Genomic DNA, 19,703 nt, shown 5'->3' on the forward strand with positions numbered 1-19,703 from the left:
TATTTAAGTGACTAATTGGGGAAGGGATGACCGAAAGTTCGTTAAATCGAATGTATTTTAAAACCTATATTAATAACGAACTTACAGTGTACAAGATATATTAAATGTTGTTATAATGTATAAGTATGAATAAAATAATGTTATAATCTACAGTATATTGCGAAAAGTAAGCTTTTTTTTCTCTGTGGTTTGTCTGTAGACACTTGGAAAAAGCTTAGCCACAGTGACTTTTCTTTATAAATAAAATAAAATAAAATAAATATTCATTGACTTATCTTTTAGCGTGTTCTATCCCCGAATTAAAAAAACTAGTTCTAAATTTTTTTCAGTGGAATCGAGGGTTTAATTTATTATCCAATTAAATGATCTGGTGTTACGAAGAAAATTATAATGATATAATGACAACGAACATTTTTTTTTCATTTATTATAAATTACCTTTCGTTTCTCTGTAATAATATATATTTTTTTAAAAAATATAATATTCCAGGAAAGAAAATTTAAATTATAAATAATAAGGTAAATCGAGACATCAAGAAGTAAGTTTTATTATGAAACTTATTATATAAAAAGTCACAGAAATTAATCAAAACTTTGTAGTTTTAAAATTCAAAATTTTTCATTCTTTATTTATTATTAAATAAAAAATAACATAAAAGTTAATTTTATGAAAAATTGAATATCGATTCAATTATAATTCATTTTAAACTTGGAAAGCATATACACAATATTTATTAATAAACTGCAGTAATTAAAACGAAATTGTACTTGTAACATTATTTAATAGAAAGAAAAAAACATTTTGACATTCACACGCACAATCTACATAATTTCTTTATATATCTAAATAAATGAATAGTTGTTAATACCATGAAAACTGTACGTGCCAAAGATGAAGGCGATACCTCTTCAACTTAAAACACTAATACTATAATAATATAAGATTAAGGGATTTTATATAACTTCTATTTTTGATCCAATGTAGGAAATAATCAACTTTTTAATAAATCATAATATTTTTGAATTACAGTTTTCTAACACCAGAATTTTCAGTTACTTCACTGTAATACAATAATACATTATCCCATCTTCTTTTAAACCCTGTAAAATGGATTACCGTTTTTTGTATAGTTTGATTATAAATTTATTTAAATCTTTAATTATAATTTGAATTCAATAATGTATTCTTTTAATTATTCATTTCATTAAATGCATGCTTACATTACAGAGTATTCGACATATATTTAATATTCATAAACTATTAACTTCTAATACAATACTTTACACAGGATGCATTCAGAAGTTTACAATTCTTTAAATCTATTTAATGAATTTTGTTATTTAATTTAAATTTATTTCTATTCTTTCTTTGAAAACAACTGATTTTTGTAATTATATTATACATAAATTAGTATATTTTGTATTTGTTTTTTTATGTTTTCATTTTACTTTTTTATGTAAATATATCGTAAAAAATAAATTGCTTCGATACATTTACATACACAAAATGGATTATTTACTTGACACATTGCACTGTTCATTATGCTTAAAAGCATTAATATTTCAGTGTTTCATAGAACACGCTATAGTTAAATTCTTATAGTCTGGTGCCAAGTTTAAGATGATTATTTTTTAAATTATTTTTTTTGGTTAAGTATAGATGATAATGTCATCTTTATTTCTTACGGAGTGAATATTGCGTGTAGACATGATAGAAATATTTTAAAAATAAGTGCGGAGGAGACGTGAGCCAAGCGCTAAAGCATAGAAAATTTAGTAGAATTTTGTCATTTTTTAAAAAAAACTTTTTTTATAGGTGGGGAAACTTCGAAAGAAAGAGACTCTTTCCAAATTCCATTTATAAATATATATATTCAGCTCGAATTGAATTTTTAAAAATCTATTTCACACGTATGCTTTTCTCAATTCCAACATTTAAGGTTTGTTTCTTTTCATTAAATTTACTGATAAAAACTTAATATATTTCGCGATAAAAATTGCATTTAAAAGTTTTTAATCATTCAAATAAATAACTTAAAAGTTTCCTTTTTTAGATATAAATTTTCATATCCTCGCTTGAATTTAGAATAAAATTACACAAATATTTATTTATTTAAACTTTATAAATTAATCTTTTTTTAATGAGCGATGTTTTTTTTAAATTTCTAGAAAACTTTTTATGTTTTTTTGCATTTAAAAAAATACTTTATTGAAATAAATTACAAGAAAATAAAATTTGACTTTGCTAAGATCATTATAATTTACAAAAATCATCGATGGATTGGATCGGGTCAGTCTTGTTCATTGATGCCGAATGTTGGAATATTGCCAACGTGGCATCAAACTAATCAATATTGTAAACATATGTAAAAATTGCAATTATTACTAAGATTAATTTACTTAACAGGAAAAAAAAAATTATAGTGTGGAGAACTTAATTGTTTAAAAATTACTACCGCGTAACTAATAGCAGGAACAATCTTTATGCATTAACTAAGATAGTTAAAAGTTTTGAGATGTTGCGTGTTTAGGACTTTTAAAATTTAACACAGCTGCCGTCCTTTATGTAATAATAAGGTTCAACACGAAGTAATTTAACCGATTATATGTTATTAAAAAGTATTCGTGAGTGTTGCATTTTAATACAATTTAGTACGTTCCCAACACTTACTCATTATGTAATTATTTTAATAGAACAAAGACCAATCATTAAGTTTACGTAAACAATTATACCTTTTTATAATAAGAATGTTTTTAAAATGTGCGCAATGATGAGTGTTCAATATTGCATCAATATAACAGTTGAAGCTGGACGAAGCGACTCCTGTCTCTCTTTAGCGCAGTCACTGCTTCGATCCATAATGGCCGCCTAGATTACGAGATTGTTCGCTACTGCCGAGCTTCTTACCTGATTCTTTTCCTTTTCTGAGACAATTGTCCGAAAGATAATCGTTAAAATTCACTTATAATAAGATAATCACTGTTATGTCATTGGAGAGAATGCCCACTACTGCCGTACAACATCCTGTTGACGAGTCGGTAAGTTCTCTCCTATAATTTTAATAAGATCGCAATAATTTATGTCTTAAATAACTCTCTAGCCAGTTGATAATGTTTTAATACGATAAAAGTAAATAATAAGTCTTTGTAACGTGTCAAAGTTGCATTCGTGTCTTCTCAACCATGTGGTGTATTGGTGTGTGGCAACGTTCCAAAATTTCATCTTATTTTTTTCTTCCCTCTTCCGATCTTTTTTTTGTTTTTTTTTGTGATTTTAGGAAAGGTAAAATTAATTTAACTTGAGATAAGTAGAGATATTGTTACCGCGTATTGTTACATCTATATGCCAGTTTCGTATTTTATTGTAAATATTAATACCTGGATAAATGTTGCTAGTGATAATTTATTAAACATAATGGAAAATCGTTTATTTTTATACATAAACTGCCAAACATAGCTTAATGTAACAGATTTTAAAATAGTTTTTCGACATTTTGCTTCCATATTGGAACAAATTCCGTTCATAGTTTTGATTTTTTATAATATATAACTACTTGACAACTTACTCACTTAATAAATTATCCAGTAGAAATTTACCTTAATGCATTTTCATACATTACTGATGAAGATATTCTAGCGATAAGGCCTATCGATATCATTACTGCTTTATGCTCTCCTATATTCTGTTTTATTTATAGCTAAGATATTCTAGTTCTTTATTACTTTCAATATTCTCCCATATCGAAGTTTAATTTTTTTTCCTATTTAAACTTCCATCTTAATTCCACTTACATCTAATTCGTAAAATCTGATAACGTTTGATATCTTTGATGTATTTAAATTTAATGAGAAAAATCTTCTATCAATTTAAATATAATTTAGTGCAATATAAAATAAAATAAAATAAATAAAAAAATCGACTCTTGAATATTAACATTAACCGTATATTAAATCCTGAACGAGGGTAGTTAATTATTATGCAACTCTCGTCAAATCGTAGTTAATTATTTAAAATTTAAATTTACGAATTAATTAATATTAATCTCCCGTAGAAACCTACACATATACGATGTATTTGAGTCGAAATTTTTTTATTTTATACATTTTTTTTATATTATAGAATTACTGCCAAACCTCCGAATAACGGAAACATAAAAAATGGCCGTTGTTTGGAGATTATTTTGTATGAATTTTATAAGAAACGTTTCTGAAAAAATGGCCGCCACTCGGACTTCGCCATTATCGCATGTTCGACTGTATATAAACATTTATATAGGAATATATTGTTAAACTATTATACTATTTTTATACTTGCAATAAACACAATATCTCTTCATAAACATGAATACTTTTCTATTATCTAAAATCAAGATTTAAAATTTTAATTTATTTTATGTTATATTTGAATTGATATAATTTATAGTTTCAACAATATTGATCGAGAAATAAATTCTCTAATTTCACACTTGTCTTCTTTTAAAGAATGTTTATTATCATTAATTTAAATACTGATTGAAACAGGAAGAAAATGCTTTGCAACAAGATCACACATTGTAGTTTAATGTGGAATTCATTTATATTTCAATAAGTTGACCTTGTTTATACTTCCACAATTAAATTTTATATAACTAATTGAAATATCTCAAGAGTAAATTAAAACCTGGTTCTCTACACGACAGTTTTCTTGAAATACTTAAAAATAGAATCCAATATTTGATACATAAGAAAATTACATTATAAATATCCTTCAAATAAACTATTAATATGAAACGATAAGTCAGATGTCATCAATGATTTTATTGCAATTAAATGTATGTTTAATTTATAAATTCAGATTTACTGAATATTTTTAAGGAAAATTGAATTATTTTATAATATTTTAGACTTTGATATTGTAGTATAAAATAGATTTATATATGTAAATTAGTATGGTTAAGTAAAATATTGAAAGATTTTAAGCATTATATAAGTTTTTCGAAAAGATATAATTTTAAAGATATTTTCAATGGATATAAGTAGTTTCTTTCTTAGTTGAATTTGAAAAGGAAATATTTCTAAATGTTTTTGACAATCATTTTCAAATTCTCAGTTTCCATTCACGTCTATGTTAATTCATAATAATTTTAAATTCTAGAGAGCATGTAGCTAAGTAAGCGAATCAATGAAACACTTCCTTTTATATGAAACTGAAAATGCATTGGTTTGCTTACTTAAAAGTACACTACATGTAAAAATACCGTAAGAATTTTAAGTTAGTGTCGTATTTGATTAGACATTCACTGTTTAAAATGTTATTATAATCGAATAATTTTTATTCAATTTTCTTTTTCAAGCACATAAGCAATGCTGAAATACATTTTTACATTTAAGGCTTTGTATAAGGCTCTTAAAATTTATATAATAAATATTCTATATGTATCTTAATAAAATATATATATATATATATATATACACGAAGGTTTTAGTAGATCGTTAACAAAGGCAGTATGAATTTTAAGTTAAAGTATATTTTAATTATGATATAGAATTATAGTAACAGTAAAATAAAATATAAAGTAAAAGAATAAATGTCTAGAAAAGTTATTGAGTTATTGAGTTCTGATTTTACAATATTTACTTTAGTTTTCCGGTAATCGATTTGATGATAAATCGACGAAAAAATTTCGATAAAAAGCCTACGGGTTAAATACGAATATAAATCCTAAGCTAGAGGATAAAGCCGAAATTAAATTATTACTATTTTTGGCATACTTTCTGATTAATCGATTAAACTAATGTCTGCTATCTAATAATTCGAATAATGTTTTCTCCCGAAAATTTATAGGAAACGACCAATATACAAATGTTTGATAAAGAAAATAGCTTCGAATAAAGGTTCTCTATACACTTATAAACGTTTGTAGAGATTCAAGTAGAGAATTTTTATAAAGAAAATTGTGTATCTCAAACACCAAAATGGTATTGCTGTAACTTTTCCTTTTCCTTTTTTTCGTATTTGGGGAAAAAAATGTAAACATTACGTTAGCGTGTTAATACTCGTGAGTATATTAACATGCTATAATATATATATATATATATATATAATATTATTTTAATTAGTATTTTATTGTTGATATAACAAAAATTAAATCGAAGTCATTTGTTAATAGAAGAAATGCTTTGTTTAAGTAAATTTTTAAGGCACTTTTTAACCGTTATGGTTAAATAGATTCGTAATTGTTCTGGAGTAAAACAAAGACTTTTTAAAGTATATAATATACATATAAATAAATTTTTTATTGTATAATCACTACATCTTTTAGACCAAAAGTTTATTCACTTGTAAACTTTTAAATTCTTTCAAAATATAATTATTAATAAAACAGTTTTGAGTTTTTGATGTGACGAAACTTTCAAATTTTATGATTACAATCAGTGATTTTTTTATTTATTATTTTGTAAAAATATTTAATTTGTAGGGCAACTTGAAATGTTTCCAGATATAAAAACGATAAGAAATGGATGAAAAACTTCAATATTAAACTAATGTTTCTGATGTATTTTTTGTCTTCATTTATTTATATATTTGATTACTTGTGTTGTAGATTGTTAGTGCTTTTGTTTTGATTGTATGTTATATTTTTTCTGAGTCTGTAGGTAGGGGAGGCTTTTCCATTTATCTCGTTCTGAAATAGTTTTTTTTTTTTCAAGTTAAACATTTACCATCAAATTTTTGATCCAATTTCTCAATATTTTCGGATTATTCCTGTTACTAGTATATATAACTGTCAAAGTGTTCGTTTCTATATATCTTCCTGATTTATCAAGTAATATTGATGATGCAGTTCAGTCAGCTAGGAAAGACAGTTAAATAAAAGATTACACTCCTGATGATTCAACAGCACTTCCTTAATTATAGTATCAGAAATTCTTACAATTTTGTTGGATAATGAAGCTCATCATGCAATACATAATGGAAACACTATTCATTAAGAAATTAATCATACCTAAACTTTAGCAATTAAAAATATATTTTAAGAAAATAACAAATTGTTTATTATAATTTTTCAACCAAATAATATATTTTAATTGTTTAATATTGTTAAAATCAGGTTTTTTTTAAAGTTCAATTGAAGAAACAAGAAAAAAAAAGAAAGCTATACGCTTGCTCTTTATGACGCTCTGATTTATTATTTTATTGCCTTTTATTTGAATTTGTGTAAACACAATTCTAAAGGTCAGAATGAACAATAACACTGTTTACTCTTATTTTTATGATAAACCAAAGAATTGTATTACATGGATATTAAGTCTAGTTAGATTGAATGTATCTAATGGCAAAAAAGACGACCATGACCCGCTAAATTCTACAAATTCTACTGATTTATTGAGTAGAATTTCAACGAAACGAGGAACATAAACACAAGATATTTAACGAAAAATGATATTTTTGTTTATTGAATTTATTTATTTCTAGAAAATCAAGCTATCTTTCCTTTCTTTCTTTTAAAAATAGAATATTTTGAGACTAAAAAAAAGTGCGCGTATCTCAACGTTAATAAATCTTCTTCTATGTGTGATATTATTAATTTAAAAGCACTTTTGATTCCTTTTATCTAAAGATTTAATTTTATTCGATTCTTTTCTTGAAAAGATCAGACGAAGGACACAATCTCTTAGTTCTATTTTTAAATAAAGGAAAAGTTAGGAATAAAGACAGCCCAACTAAATCTTATAGTGTCTATAAAATCTAATTTTATTTAAAATGTTTTCGTGTGAATTATTTTTCTGGTAATTATTTTAGTGATTTTTTATAAAATAACATGTGTTGAAGAGTCTTCCTATTCATTATTTTTAAATTTAATATACTTTTTTATTGAGTTAAATTCACTGAGTAACTTAGTTAATAAATAAAGTGATTTTTTTTTTTTATAAAGAAAATGGAAATTTATATCATATATCATATACTTTAAGTATAGATTCCATTAACAAAAGTTTGATTCTGAAAGTAGTTTTCGAGAATCATTGGACGAAGAATCTGAGATGGACGATTGAATTTCTGATTTAATGGACTTTGATTTCTAAATTCGAGATAGTTTTCAGTTATGTATTTAAGATTTTTATTTGTTATTATAGCATATTCAATTTCTTGAATAAATCAATAATTTTCTTCTGATCCATTTCTCCTTTTATTCTTCCAGCTTTGTAAATTTTCCGTTAGTTAATGTATTTGTTACAAATTTTATTACGTAGCAAAGTAAATTTCAGATACAATTTATTAAAAACTGAATTTAAAAATAAATGAAAATAGTAAAATTGTTAACTCTATTGCTAGAATGCTGCTCTTAATCCTGTATATTGCTTTCATATATAAAATACAAGTGATTAGAAGTAAAACTACCTTTGTATTTTGTAAATTTTTGACTGGACTAGCAAAACAAATCATATTTGTTATCTGTTTTAATATGCTACATTTGAACAATTCAAATTGGAATTATAGATTATAATTATTTGGGGGTAGAGTCAAGAGTATAAGCTGTAGAAAGGAAGAGAATGAGGGATGAGAAAGAGGATAAGAAAAAGGAAAGTTTCATTAGGTTAACGAGAAGATTGCTTGAATTAGAGATTGTAAGAAGTTACGTATTTACAAAAAATAAATGTCTACTTTTTAATATTTCACTCATTGACGACGAGAAAAATACTGTTAAATTCATTCCATATAGTTAGAATTTCTTCTATTTATTATTCCATCTATTGCATTATTATTAATAGTATATTAATATAAGTTATTTTATGATTCGTGTTAATTTTTTACGAAAATAATATAATAAAATTTATACTTTTTATTGAATTCCAATAGAATAAATATCTATCATTTATTTTCTTATATTAGGAAATATGTTTATAGCCTAAACAAAAGAAAATTAATTAAAAACTGTTTTTAACAATTAAACAAAAGTAAATTAATGAATTTTGGGGTTATAATCAAAAATAATCCTATTTAAATATTAAAATTTATTATATCAGGGAACATAATTTGACTGTTATCGGGTCGAATCTAAATAACTATTATAATGATTCATAAAAGTTTGTAATAGTAAACAAACCTTTAAGAATCATTATCATCGTTATTTACATTGGAGTCGATATCAGTCAGTCAAATTATGTTTCCTGATATAATAAATTTTATTACACTTTCTATCAAAACCATAAAGTGAAAAGAAATTACAACATATGAAGATAAAGGGAAAGTTACAGTATAAATCCCAGGAGATACTCCAATAACAAATCTCAAAGTTGATGGGATATTATTACAGTACTTAAGCTTTTACACAGACAATGGTAAAAAATCGTATGAAGTAAAGAAATATGTCAGTGAAGTTCTAGCTTGCTGACGAGATAAAAGTCTTTCTGATCTCTAGAGAATTATGTTCTTTGTTTGGGATAAAAAAAAATAAGCGCTTTACTAAAGTCATTTTCTATGGACGATACAGTTTTAATCTATTGTTTACTTTTAAAATGGAAGTATACATAAGATTTGAATTCAAACTATTCTTCTCTTTACAATCGATATGCCTTATTCTGTTTAGCCCAAAACTCAGAGTCATTTAGTCAGTTTGAAAAAAGTTTCAAAATAGCATCGTTTAAGCATCTTTTCATCTAATTAATAATGTCCCCGCTACCGTTACACATTCAGCGACTGAGTTATGCCTTAACAGAATACAATAAGTGACTTATCTGTGTAATTACCTGTTTTATAGGAGTCGTCCTTTTTATTGCTATCATGTAGCACGTAGATCACTATTATCATCAATTATTATTTAGATTATTATGTCTTCAGAGTTTTTATCTCAAATAACATATAATATTTTATTTAATTACAACTTTTATAATCGATATTAATTTGCGATTGTTTGGAAATCAGTCAAGATGGTTTCTATCAATTTAATACACACATATCTTAGGAATGATTTAACATGGTCTTGAAATAATATATAAATTATATTCTTATTTTAAAACATGAAATATTCTTTTATTAAAGCGAAGGACGTACAGCAAAATGATAGAATGTGACGTATGAAAATATCATAAGTTATTCTTATATCGTTTTCATATAACTATTTATATCTCAGTGTGTATGTGATATTTATAAATTAAGAGAATAGTAAATAATTAAAATTTTTTTTTTATTTTTTAAATAAATCTTAAGGCACAAAATTTTAAAACATATTAAGAACTTTTATATTACTATTTAATGTAAAAGATGTAATTTATATATTATTTCTTAATATAAAAAGAATTTATACGAATATAATTGAATATTGAGAATAGGTAGACTTCTGTATTAAGAATTGTAATACATCACAATTTTTAAATATATAAATTATTGTAAATATTAACTTAAACATAAAAAAATATTATAATATTATATAATTAATTTTTAATTTAAGAAATTTATCATTTGTTTTATAGACTCTCGATCTGAATATATTGGCAAAAAGTTTTATAAAAAGTATCCTCGATAAATAATCGATACCCTGATAGATTCCGGGTTTCGATTTTAATTACTTCTAGTTTTTCTGGAATAAAATAAAACCTTTCCGTTTAATCGAATTAAAATTGCTTCGAAAAGGTCACCCGAACTTGCATATTTCTTTTATCATTCTTACTGCTGTATATATCTATCTACTGTACAGTAAATGCAGTACAATGGCCATCGGTGGCCGAGTGGATGAAATCGCCGAATACTGATGTAGCTTAAACATAAAAAACATAATGGGTTTGAGCCTGGCCAACGAGTTTTCTTAGTAACATGTAAATACGAGCCAGTTTCCCATAAAAGATCCCAGGAGATCTTTCCTGGGCAGATCTCCCATGTGTCGCGTTGCTGTATATGAATAAACCAAACGTATTGGCCAGCTTCGAATCCAGATCGGTTCAGAATGGCTCTTGGATGCCGGAGTCATCACTCAGTAACCTTAGCTGGCCATCTTTTAGACTTTGCCAATTGTGGACATCATGAATTTGGCCAAGTCTACGATGGCTAAGTCATGCTCCATCACAGATATCGGAAAAAAAACTTTTTAAAGTTCACAGGTTAAAAAAAGTGGGATTATTTTTAATGTGCAAAGCAGTCAGAATAATTAATTTTTTTTGTAAAATATTTTTACAGAAAACGTTGAACCAGGTAATGTAAAAAGTTTAATTTGTTTTGATTCATTTATTATGTGTATATATTTAAAGTTAAAATATATTTTTTTGTGTGTTTCTTAATACATTAAAAAATAACATCGTTACGTTCATAATTATCTTACTTTTTTGTATTAATTATATAATACTTTTCTGCAATGCATTATTTGAATAATAAATGTGCGATTCTAACAGAATTCTCTTGGTATAACACAGCGAATGAAATATAACCAGATCGAAATAACCAAGACAGTAATAAAAAAAATGAAATCTGTATCGTTACGGAAATGTTAAGCAATATTAAATTTAGAATAATTTTTAATTCTAATTATGTTCTAGTTTAAAAAACATTTATCCTAATTGGATGCTTCTCTTCTATTAAATTACTTCTTATTTTAATAATATTAAGACAAATTTTAACAATTTTATTTAAGAAGTTTCAAAGTAATTAATAACAAATTTTATTAATTATAAGTTTTGTAATTAAATTTATGTACTTTTAAATTTTTGAATCGATTTTTAATTTGATACAATTTAAACAAATCAACCAGAGATTTGATTTGTATGGTAAAAATAAATTCGATAAAATTTGCTTTAAACCAATTAGATAGCAATTTAATTCAGCTGAACTGCTGAGATTTTGTGATATAATCCAAGATAAATAATATATATTTTTTCAATCAATAGCGATAAAATCCTATTTCATAACCTAATCAGGAATATTTCTGCTTATCAATTTAGCACATTTTTAAATATACTGAAATCACTTAAAGAATCAGCAAAAGTAAATCATAAAATCGTTTAAATCTTATAACGGATTCGAATTGTTCGTTATCGTTTACTATCTGATGGAAAAATCTTACTTACAATTATTACAGAGTACAATTTATATATAAATTTCTGTATTACGATACTGTAGAGTACTCTATTGCCTCTAGATACTGTATGTCAACAAGTAAAAGGATGAAGTTCTTCAGTTGTGAAGAACAATTCAGCTTCAAATGAGATTTGTAATACGGGAAGTATTTCTCGGCCGATTTTTTTTCTTTTTAATCTTTTCGATGCTTTAAATACGATACTTTAAGACAGTCAAAAATACTGCTTTCGGGCCAAATCCGGCCCGAGAACATCATTTATAAATGATAAAAATAGGCATGCTTTTAATATATATTGGATACGGAAAATATTTGTGGCCCGCTTACCTATGACTTTTGCGCAATTTGGCCCAAATTTCGGCGTTTACTTAAAATATTCTCATGCATTTCAATGTTTAAAATACTTCTAAGTCTGTGTACGCTGATTCCGTTAATTTAAAGCACTTTAAGCAATTGAGTTTAAGAGATACGCAGCAAATAATACAAACCTTCGAAAATTTTTAATTACATTTTAAAATACAATAATTGTTTTTTTTTATTAATTAATATAAAGAATTACATTATAACAGTAGAACTTATCGAGTTATACTGATTTAGTAAACAATTCGCTTTACCCTCCCTCGAAAAATTCTTCAAAACCCAATTGATATAACAGGATTCTTTATAGTGTATCACTGTATTTACTTCACTGTTATCGATTAAGTAACTGGATACAGGATTAATCGATAATGCTGATTGTGATTTCTATTTTTGATGGGTACTCTCTAGAGCACTATCGGTTTGACTTTTATCGAATTTGAGTCGGATATCATAAGTTCTAATCAGAGTCGTGCGATAGTTTATTGCGTTTATAAATACCTTCACAATAGTTTTGGGTTATTCTGTATATGTTTTAAGACGTTATTTATAGAAATGCGTGTACTACAAAATGTAATAAAGTGAAATGTCACGGGAGGAAAGGTTTGTAAATCGATTTCAGTTACATCGAGAATTTTATGTACAAATCGCGTGACTGAATGTATAAAAATACCCCTGTATTATCAGAATTAGTTTTATTCTTTCATTATCTCTTCACTATTGTTATCACAAAATATTTGTTTAGCTTCTCTTAGTAATTTTCTTATAAATATTGGAAATATTTTTGTGAATTTTATATCCATAAATTCTCTTAGAATTCGTATTTTATAATATAATACCATTCGTATTCAGCTGTAGGCAAAAGGATATTTTAAAGATTAAGTTGAATGCTCGCAAATCTTCTTTGTAAAAGAATGCAGATATACAAAATAATCGCTTGATTTGTTTAAATCACACATTTGATGACCGAAATAATAATAAATTTATTATGAATGAAAGTTAGAAGATTAATAGTATTGTTCTTAAGATAATAATTTATTTATAAATTATCTCTTAATAGTATTGACTTAATTATATAATGTTTTCTTTAATTTTGTGGCGTCAATAAGTGATGCTATTTAACCGAAACGCTCTTATCGTTTAACTACGTTTTCTACTCCAATGAACTGAAAATGCCGCTGTAATATCCTTCAAGGATGGTTAACAGCGTATTTTAATTTTGATATTTTCATCGTAAATTATTAAAAGTTTAAAAACTACTTTAAAGATTTCACATACGTAATTCGTTTTATTAAAAAACATAATAATTAATATATTAGGAATTGGTGTCTGATGAAGCAGAAGAGAGGAACTGGAGAGGAATTTGTATTGCCCTTCTAGTTATTGCCACAATTTGTACTCTTATAATTACCGCTGTAATCCTTCTAACACCAGGTACGTACAGGTCACTTGTATAAAATGTCTAGATTTAATTATTTAAAAATATGTCCGTTAAAAGAAGTTGAAAAAAATAAGACAAAATATAATTTAATATAAAAGTATTTACAGAATGATTTAAAATTAATAAATCACAATTAAAAAATTAGTTGAAGAGTTAATATTGAATTAGTGCTAACAAGACATTTTTAAGTCTATAAAAAGTACTTTTTCTTAATTGATTCAATTCATATAATCATATATCTGTCTAAACATAAACCATTTTTCACATCCAAGAGTTAAATAAAATGGAAAAGAAACATCTGCATCAAGTTCTCTTCCCTCTAATAATGTTGTCAAGTGGTATTGATGATTCAATATAAGAAACAACAATGTGTTATTCATTTGACATCTATTGGAATTTCTTTTCTATAATATAAATTTTTAAAATGTGACAAATTTGAAGATTAAATAAGAGAAACATTATCTGAAAACAAAACACAAAAGTATAATTTATGTAATTATTTATAAATAATTTTATTTTATTTTTGTTATTGAAGTACCTTCAGACCATTCCTTTCCGGGAGGAGCTTTTGTTCTCTACATTTATTATTGTTTGACCTACATTTTAATATTTAACAAGTTGCTTTTTTTTTCCTCTAGGCGAAGAGGAACCGCGAGTAAAAAATCCTAAATTTAACTTAGAAGAAGTTTTAACCGGAGATTCTATACCTAGAAGATTTAATGGTTCTTGGATATCAGGTGTGTGGAAACACGAGTACATCGATAGCTATCTCATAATTTTTTAATGTTCTCTCCTCTGTTTTAAGAATAAGAACACGGCGATTAATTTGAATAATTTTTAATTTTTATAGATAAAGAGGTTTTATTTCAAGATGGAGACGGTTTTCTCGTGTTATATAATGCAGATACGGACACGACAACAATACTAATGTCAAATGTGACATTCGTAAGTATAATTTGATATTGTCAAGCATACTTGCTACCGTCAATAATACCGTAATATTTCTTTTATGTGAATATTACAGAAACAATATAAAGTGGAAAAATACAGTCTTTCACCAGACAGAAAATTTATTTTAATAGTTAAAGACATTCAAAAGGTTAATATTAATATACACTAAATTTAATAGTAATAAATGTTGACATATTAAATTAATAAAATGTATTTTTTTGTAGGTTTTTCGTTATTCATATAAAGCTAAGTTTGGAATATATAGTATAATAAAACAGTAAGTAATTATAATATATAAATATTTATACTAGAAGATATTAATTATGAAAAAAATATGTATAATTTCAGACGCGTTTTTTCATTAATACCCGATGATCCCGAGGCAGAATTGCAATACGCTGCTTGGGGAAGGCAAGGCAGCCAAATGGTAATTTATTATCGTTCTTATAAATGAATATAATATTTAAAACTAAGGTAAAATTATTTTTAGGTTTATGTAAAAGACAATAATGTTTATTATTCTCCACTATTCACCAAACGTGGTGAACCGAGAGTATTATCTCAGACTGGAATGGATGGTGTAATATATAATGGAATACCCGATTGGTTATATGAAGGTAAGAATGATTAATATTTAAATGCGAGTGAAGAAATTAAATATAAATTTTTAAAAATTGAGACTAAATTAAATATAAAATAATTCATTTCAAATTTATATCTAAACAATAGCAAATTATTATTTTAAAAACTTAACTTTTAAGTTAATATTTATTTAAAATTTGATAAATAATTAATTTTAAAAAAAAATAAGTAAAAATTTTTTTCTTTTTTCAGATAATTGTGATAATTTTATGTAGCTAATTAAAATATTTTCTGTGAAAATTAAATATGTACTTAACTTAATTATACCTAATTTAAATGGTATGTTAATGATTAAATTTTAATACTTTTATAAATTTAAATTAGGCTTAATTTTATATAATGAAGGTTTTAATTCAATGCTTTGAAATTATATGGGTTAATATTTGAAACACTTATAGTAACGATTTTAAATTTATAGAAGAGATATTAAAAAGCAATAATGCAATTTGGTGGTCGGACGACGGTACCCGCTTGAGTTTTGCATCATTTGACGATTCTATGGTCGATGTTATGCAATATTCTTGGTACGGATCCTATAAAGACTCGTCGAACATTTATCCACAAACGATGGATCTCAGGTATCCCAAGGTATGAATCAGAAAATTAAGTAATATAAGAGTAAGAGCGAAAGAATATTTAAAGTATAATTTAATAAAGCGAGTCTTCTTTAACCTTTAACTGACATTTGATGTAATGCACGCTTATAAGATGTGGCCTAGTCTGCATTTTAAATGAGTTTTCATCAGTAAATATCAGCAGTTAATTCATACCAGTTAATTCATACGCCTCTTTCATTTCATCTTACGTAATTATTCATGGTGTTGATGTTTCTACATTCTTTACTCGGTCGTCTCTCTAATCGCTAAATTTCACAAATTCTCTAAACAGCTATGATTAAAATTCGTACCAATTAAACGGAATATTTTAAAATTCTTTGCGGTTTCAAAAAGAAATTTTCGAATTTGCATTCGCTAACGTTAAAGTGAATACAATGATCAATTCATTCAAAAAAAAATTTAAGCAGGATTTATAGAATATCTTCTGCCATTCTTTAGGGTAGAGGGATATCAAGTGGTTTTTAAGAGTGCTCTCTACACTTATCAGCTTTTTTTTGTGTCGAATGTACAGGCAAAAGGGTCAATTTTGGCTGTTGCTATTACGACGCACCATATTGATCTGGATGTTCACCAAAACTAAGTAGAGGGTGGGTGAAGGTACAAATTCAATGGCGAAGATGTACAGATCTTCTCTATCTTTTGTTTAAAAATTTTCTGATTTAAAATTTTATTTAAAAAAATCGTTTATGAAATTTTTAATTTATTTAATTAGATACATTTTCATATCAATATTCACAGAAATAATCTTTACAGTATAATTTTGTAGCAGTAGAAATACAGTTTAAAATAACTCACTTTCTATTAATATCTTTAAAATAATGTAATAGCTTATAATTGACCTAATTTCAAATTTAATGTATGATTTGTCAGCGAAAATCTAACAAAAGTAAAATTTTTTAACTGTTAAATTATTAATCTCAAGACTATTTAAATTAATATTGTGTCATATTCCTTATTTTTTACTGTATCATCTTAGTAAAGCGACTGTTGAAAACAAAGCGGTTGAATAAAACTAAGCAACTTTTTTTCGGTCCCAGGTGTTTAATCTGTCAAAACAAATAACTTGTCTCTTTGTTGTCAGCCCGGAAGACCAAATCCCATAGTAACTTTATGGGTTGTGGATTTAGCCGAGTCCAGTCCAACTCCTAAACTTGTCCAGCCACCGAAAGAATACAGGGACCAGTGAGTATCGCATAAGTTATACTATTTTGTAATTCCAAGAACTTCAATTTATTTGTAAATTTTCTTCTTTTCAATGTTTATTTTTAGAGATCGTTACCTAACTTCTGTTCGTTGGCTAGACAATAAGAAACTGTCCGTTATTTGGTTGAAACGTTCACAAAATACGTCCATTGTAACACTTTGCAGTGCTGTTAATGGATGGTTGTGTGAAAAGGTTAGCTTAATTTAAAAGTTTATAGCACTAATATAATTTTTCAACTGCAGCTAATTTTGCTATTATTAAATTATAACGCACCTTGTTTTAAACTTATACGCAGAATTGAATTCTTAAATGTATAATATTTTTCGGTTAACAGCAAAACGCATAATTTGAAACAAGTAAATAGCTAGGCGTTAAATGAATACTTATAACTCAAATTTAATTTTCCATTAGCTTTTACGAAAGAAGAGAATAATTAAACTTGAAAATTTTAAAACAGATATATATGTGTATATATATTATATTTCTATTTTTTTTTTTTTTTTGTTGCAGAATCTTCAAGAGGACAGCTACGGATATGGATGGGTAGAGATGTATGAACCTCCGCTATTTACTATGGATAAACACCACTATTTCCTTCGCCTCCCAGTAGCAGATGGAAAGGCTGGACACTACCGCCATCTTGCTATGATAGATGTGGATGTAAGTATTATAACAACGCATTAAGTTTATTACGTTATGACTATAATTCACCTAAATGTTTCTTATCTCTAACCATTTTATATCATTTGTAAATTTTAATAATATAATATTTTCCCTCGATTTTTATAAATGTCAATTATGATCATGATGAATTATCTCGTACAGACAGGCAGGAAGGACTATCTGACCCATGGCCGGTATGACGTCACTCAAATATTATCTCATCATCCGGAGAACAGGACAGTGTGAGCCCATATTTCCCGCATCATATGACGACAAGGCACTCCCACATTTACCTCTATCTGTATTACCAACAAAAAAAAAAATATATTAAACAAAGAATATCCTTTTATTTCTTATTTCCCGCCATCAGCATGATTATATTACCAGCATGATTGCAACGACACCATTTTTGTTCCTCTCAGCATTATGCATCGCCGCATCATTTTTATAAGGCATGCATTTATCCATTTTTTAAGAAAAAAAAAATTCGTTAAAATTTAGGCCTTTAGCTGTTAGAGAGTAGAAATCCCATTTTATTAATTATAAAGATATTAATCTATGTTGATCGGGGATTAAATACTTAAATGATTTTTAAGCATGTTTGAATAATGCAAATGCACCAATTTAATTCGCTCTTGCCGCAATTTTTGTAGCCAATTATTTTGCTATTTTTTTGGCTTTTTTTAACGAAATTTTCGACGAGCTTCGAAATTCTCGATTGCTCTTTTTTATGTTTTGTTAAACTCTTGTTGTAATTTTAGGTTCTACATCGCTACCGTCCGAGGTAAACCGGGAGAGAGGCATCTTTTTTCTGTCACCGATGTTACCTCTCAGCTGCCACGTTTAACGATATGTTACACATGCGAAATGGGAGAAGGTTGTTTATACAATAATGCTATTTTTAGTCCCGATTCTAAATATTACATTTTAGAATGCTTGGGCCCCAAAGTACCGAGAATTGAACTGAGAAGTTCCAGTAACAATAACTTAAGTGGGTATAAGCATTTTCCTTCTATATCAAATTCTTCATCCTTGTTTTTAATCGAATTTTCTAATACTTCAGTTAAGGTTTTTGATGAAAACACTAACGTTCAAGAACTCATAGATTCGAGAGCTTTTCCTCAAGTTAGGACGTTTCATGTTCCAATTAAAAACGGATTCAGTAAGTAATAATATAATATTTGGATTAAAAGGCAAATATAAGCTGAATGTATTTAATATATAAATTTTGATATAATCGAGTCTTTGTTTATTAAATATTCAAGTAATATTCTATATAAATTAAGTAAGTTAAGGTATTGTTTGTGGCACACCGAGATCTCATTCTATCCTGATTCCTGAATAGCATCAATTTATATATAACTATAATTCATAATATTAAACGACGAGAGGTGTATAAAATTTCAGCGTATACTGTATATAAGGAATGTAGTTAATAACTTTAAAAATAAACTTATTTTAATTCGTAAAAAAAATATATATATATATTTGAATTTTTAATTTACGTTTTATTTTATCCGATATTTAAAAGTTTTAAATATTTAAATCTTTCTAAATAAGAAAAAATTAAATAAAATGGAATTACTGATTGCAATTGTTGAAGATGGTCAAATATTATTAGAATCATTAAGAGAACCATTAAGAAATTCCGTATCGAACTGGTTAAATTATCACGATTTTTCACAAGCAGAACACAATCAGACTCCAATTGTCACAATTCAAATCTGGTGCTAATAAAAATGACTTTAATGACCTAATTTAAAATGCAAAAGGTAGGGGTCCACA

General features: G+C 26.1%; 1 protein-coding gene across 4 annotated transcripts in view; it reads left to right on the forward strand.

The window, feature by feature from the left end:
• LOC136984337 (inactive dipeptidyl peptidase 10-like) overlaps positions 1-19,703 on the forward strand; it is a 112,786-nt gene that overhangs the window by 89,058 nt on the left and 4,025 nt on the right. For 3 of the 4 annotated variants that reach the window (XR_010882175.1, XM_067281274.1, XM_067281275.1), the window contains exons 2-15: positions 13,720-13,834; positions 14,480-14,578; positions 14,692-14,786; positions 14,866-14,940; positions 15,017-15,069; positions 15,141-15,219; positions 15,283-15,409; positions 15,853-16,022; positions 17,133-17,233; positions 17,321-17,447; positions 17,766-17,915; positions 18,081-18,160; positions 18,680-18,909; positions 18,982-19,080. Coding sequence is in view for 3 of the 4 variants with exons in the window: in XM_067281274.1 (XP_067137375.1) it covers positions 13,720-13,834; positions 14,480-14,578; positions 14,692-14,786; positions 14,866-14,940; positions 15,017-15,069; positions 15,141-15,219; positions 15,283-15,409; positions 15,853-16,022; positions 17,133-17,233; positions 17,321-17,447; positions 17,766-17,915; positions 18,081-18,160; positions 18,680-18,909; positions 18,982-19,080 (1,600 nt within the window). In the remaining variant the exon portion in view is untranslated. Of the gene's footprint in view, positions 1-2,780; positions 3,039-13,719; positions 13,835-14,479; positions 14,579-14,691; positions 14,787-14,865; positions 14,941-15,016; positions 15,070-15,140; positions 15,220-15,282; positions 15,410-15,852; positions 16,023-17,132; positions 17,234-17,320; positions 17,448-17,765; positions 17,916-18,080; positions 18,161-18,679; positions 18,910-18,981; positions 19,081-19,703 lie in introns of those variants that run through there. The other variant, XM_067281276.1, reaches the window with a different exon arrangement.

This window comes from Centruroides vittatus, unplaced genomic scaffold (genome assembly GCF_030686945.1).
Source record: "Centruroides vittatus isolate TY-2023 unplaced genomic scaffold, ASM3068694v2 contig_914, whole genome shotgun sequence".
NCBI lineage: Eukaryota > Metazoa > Arthropoda > Arachnida > Scorpiones > Buthidae > Centruroides > Centruroides vittatus.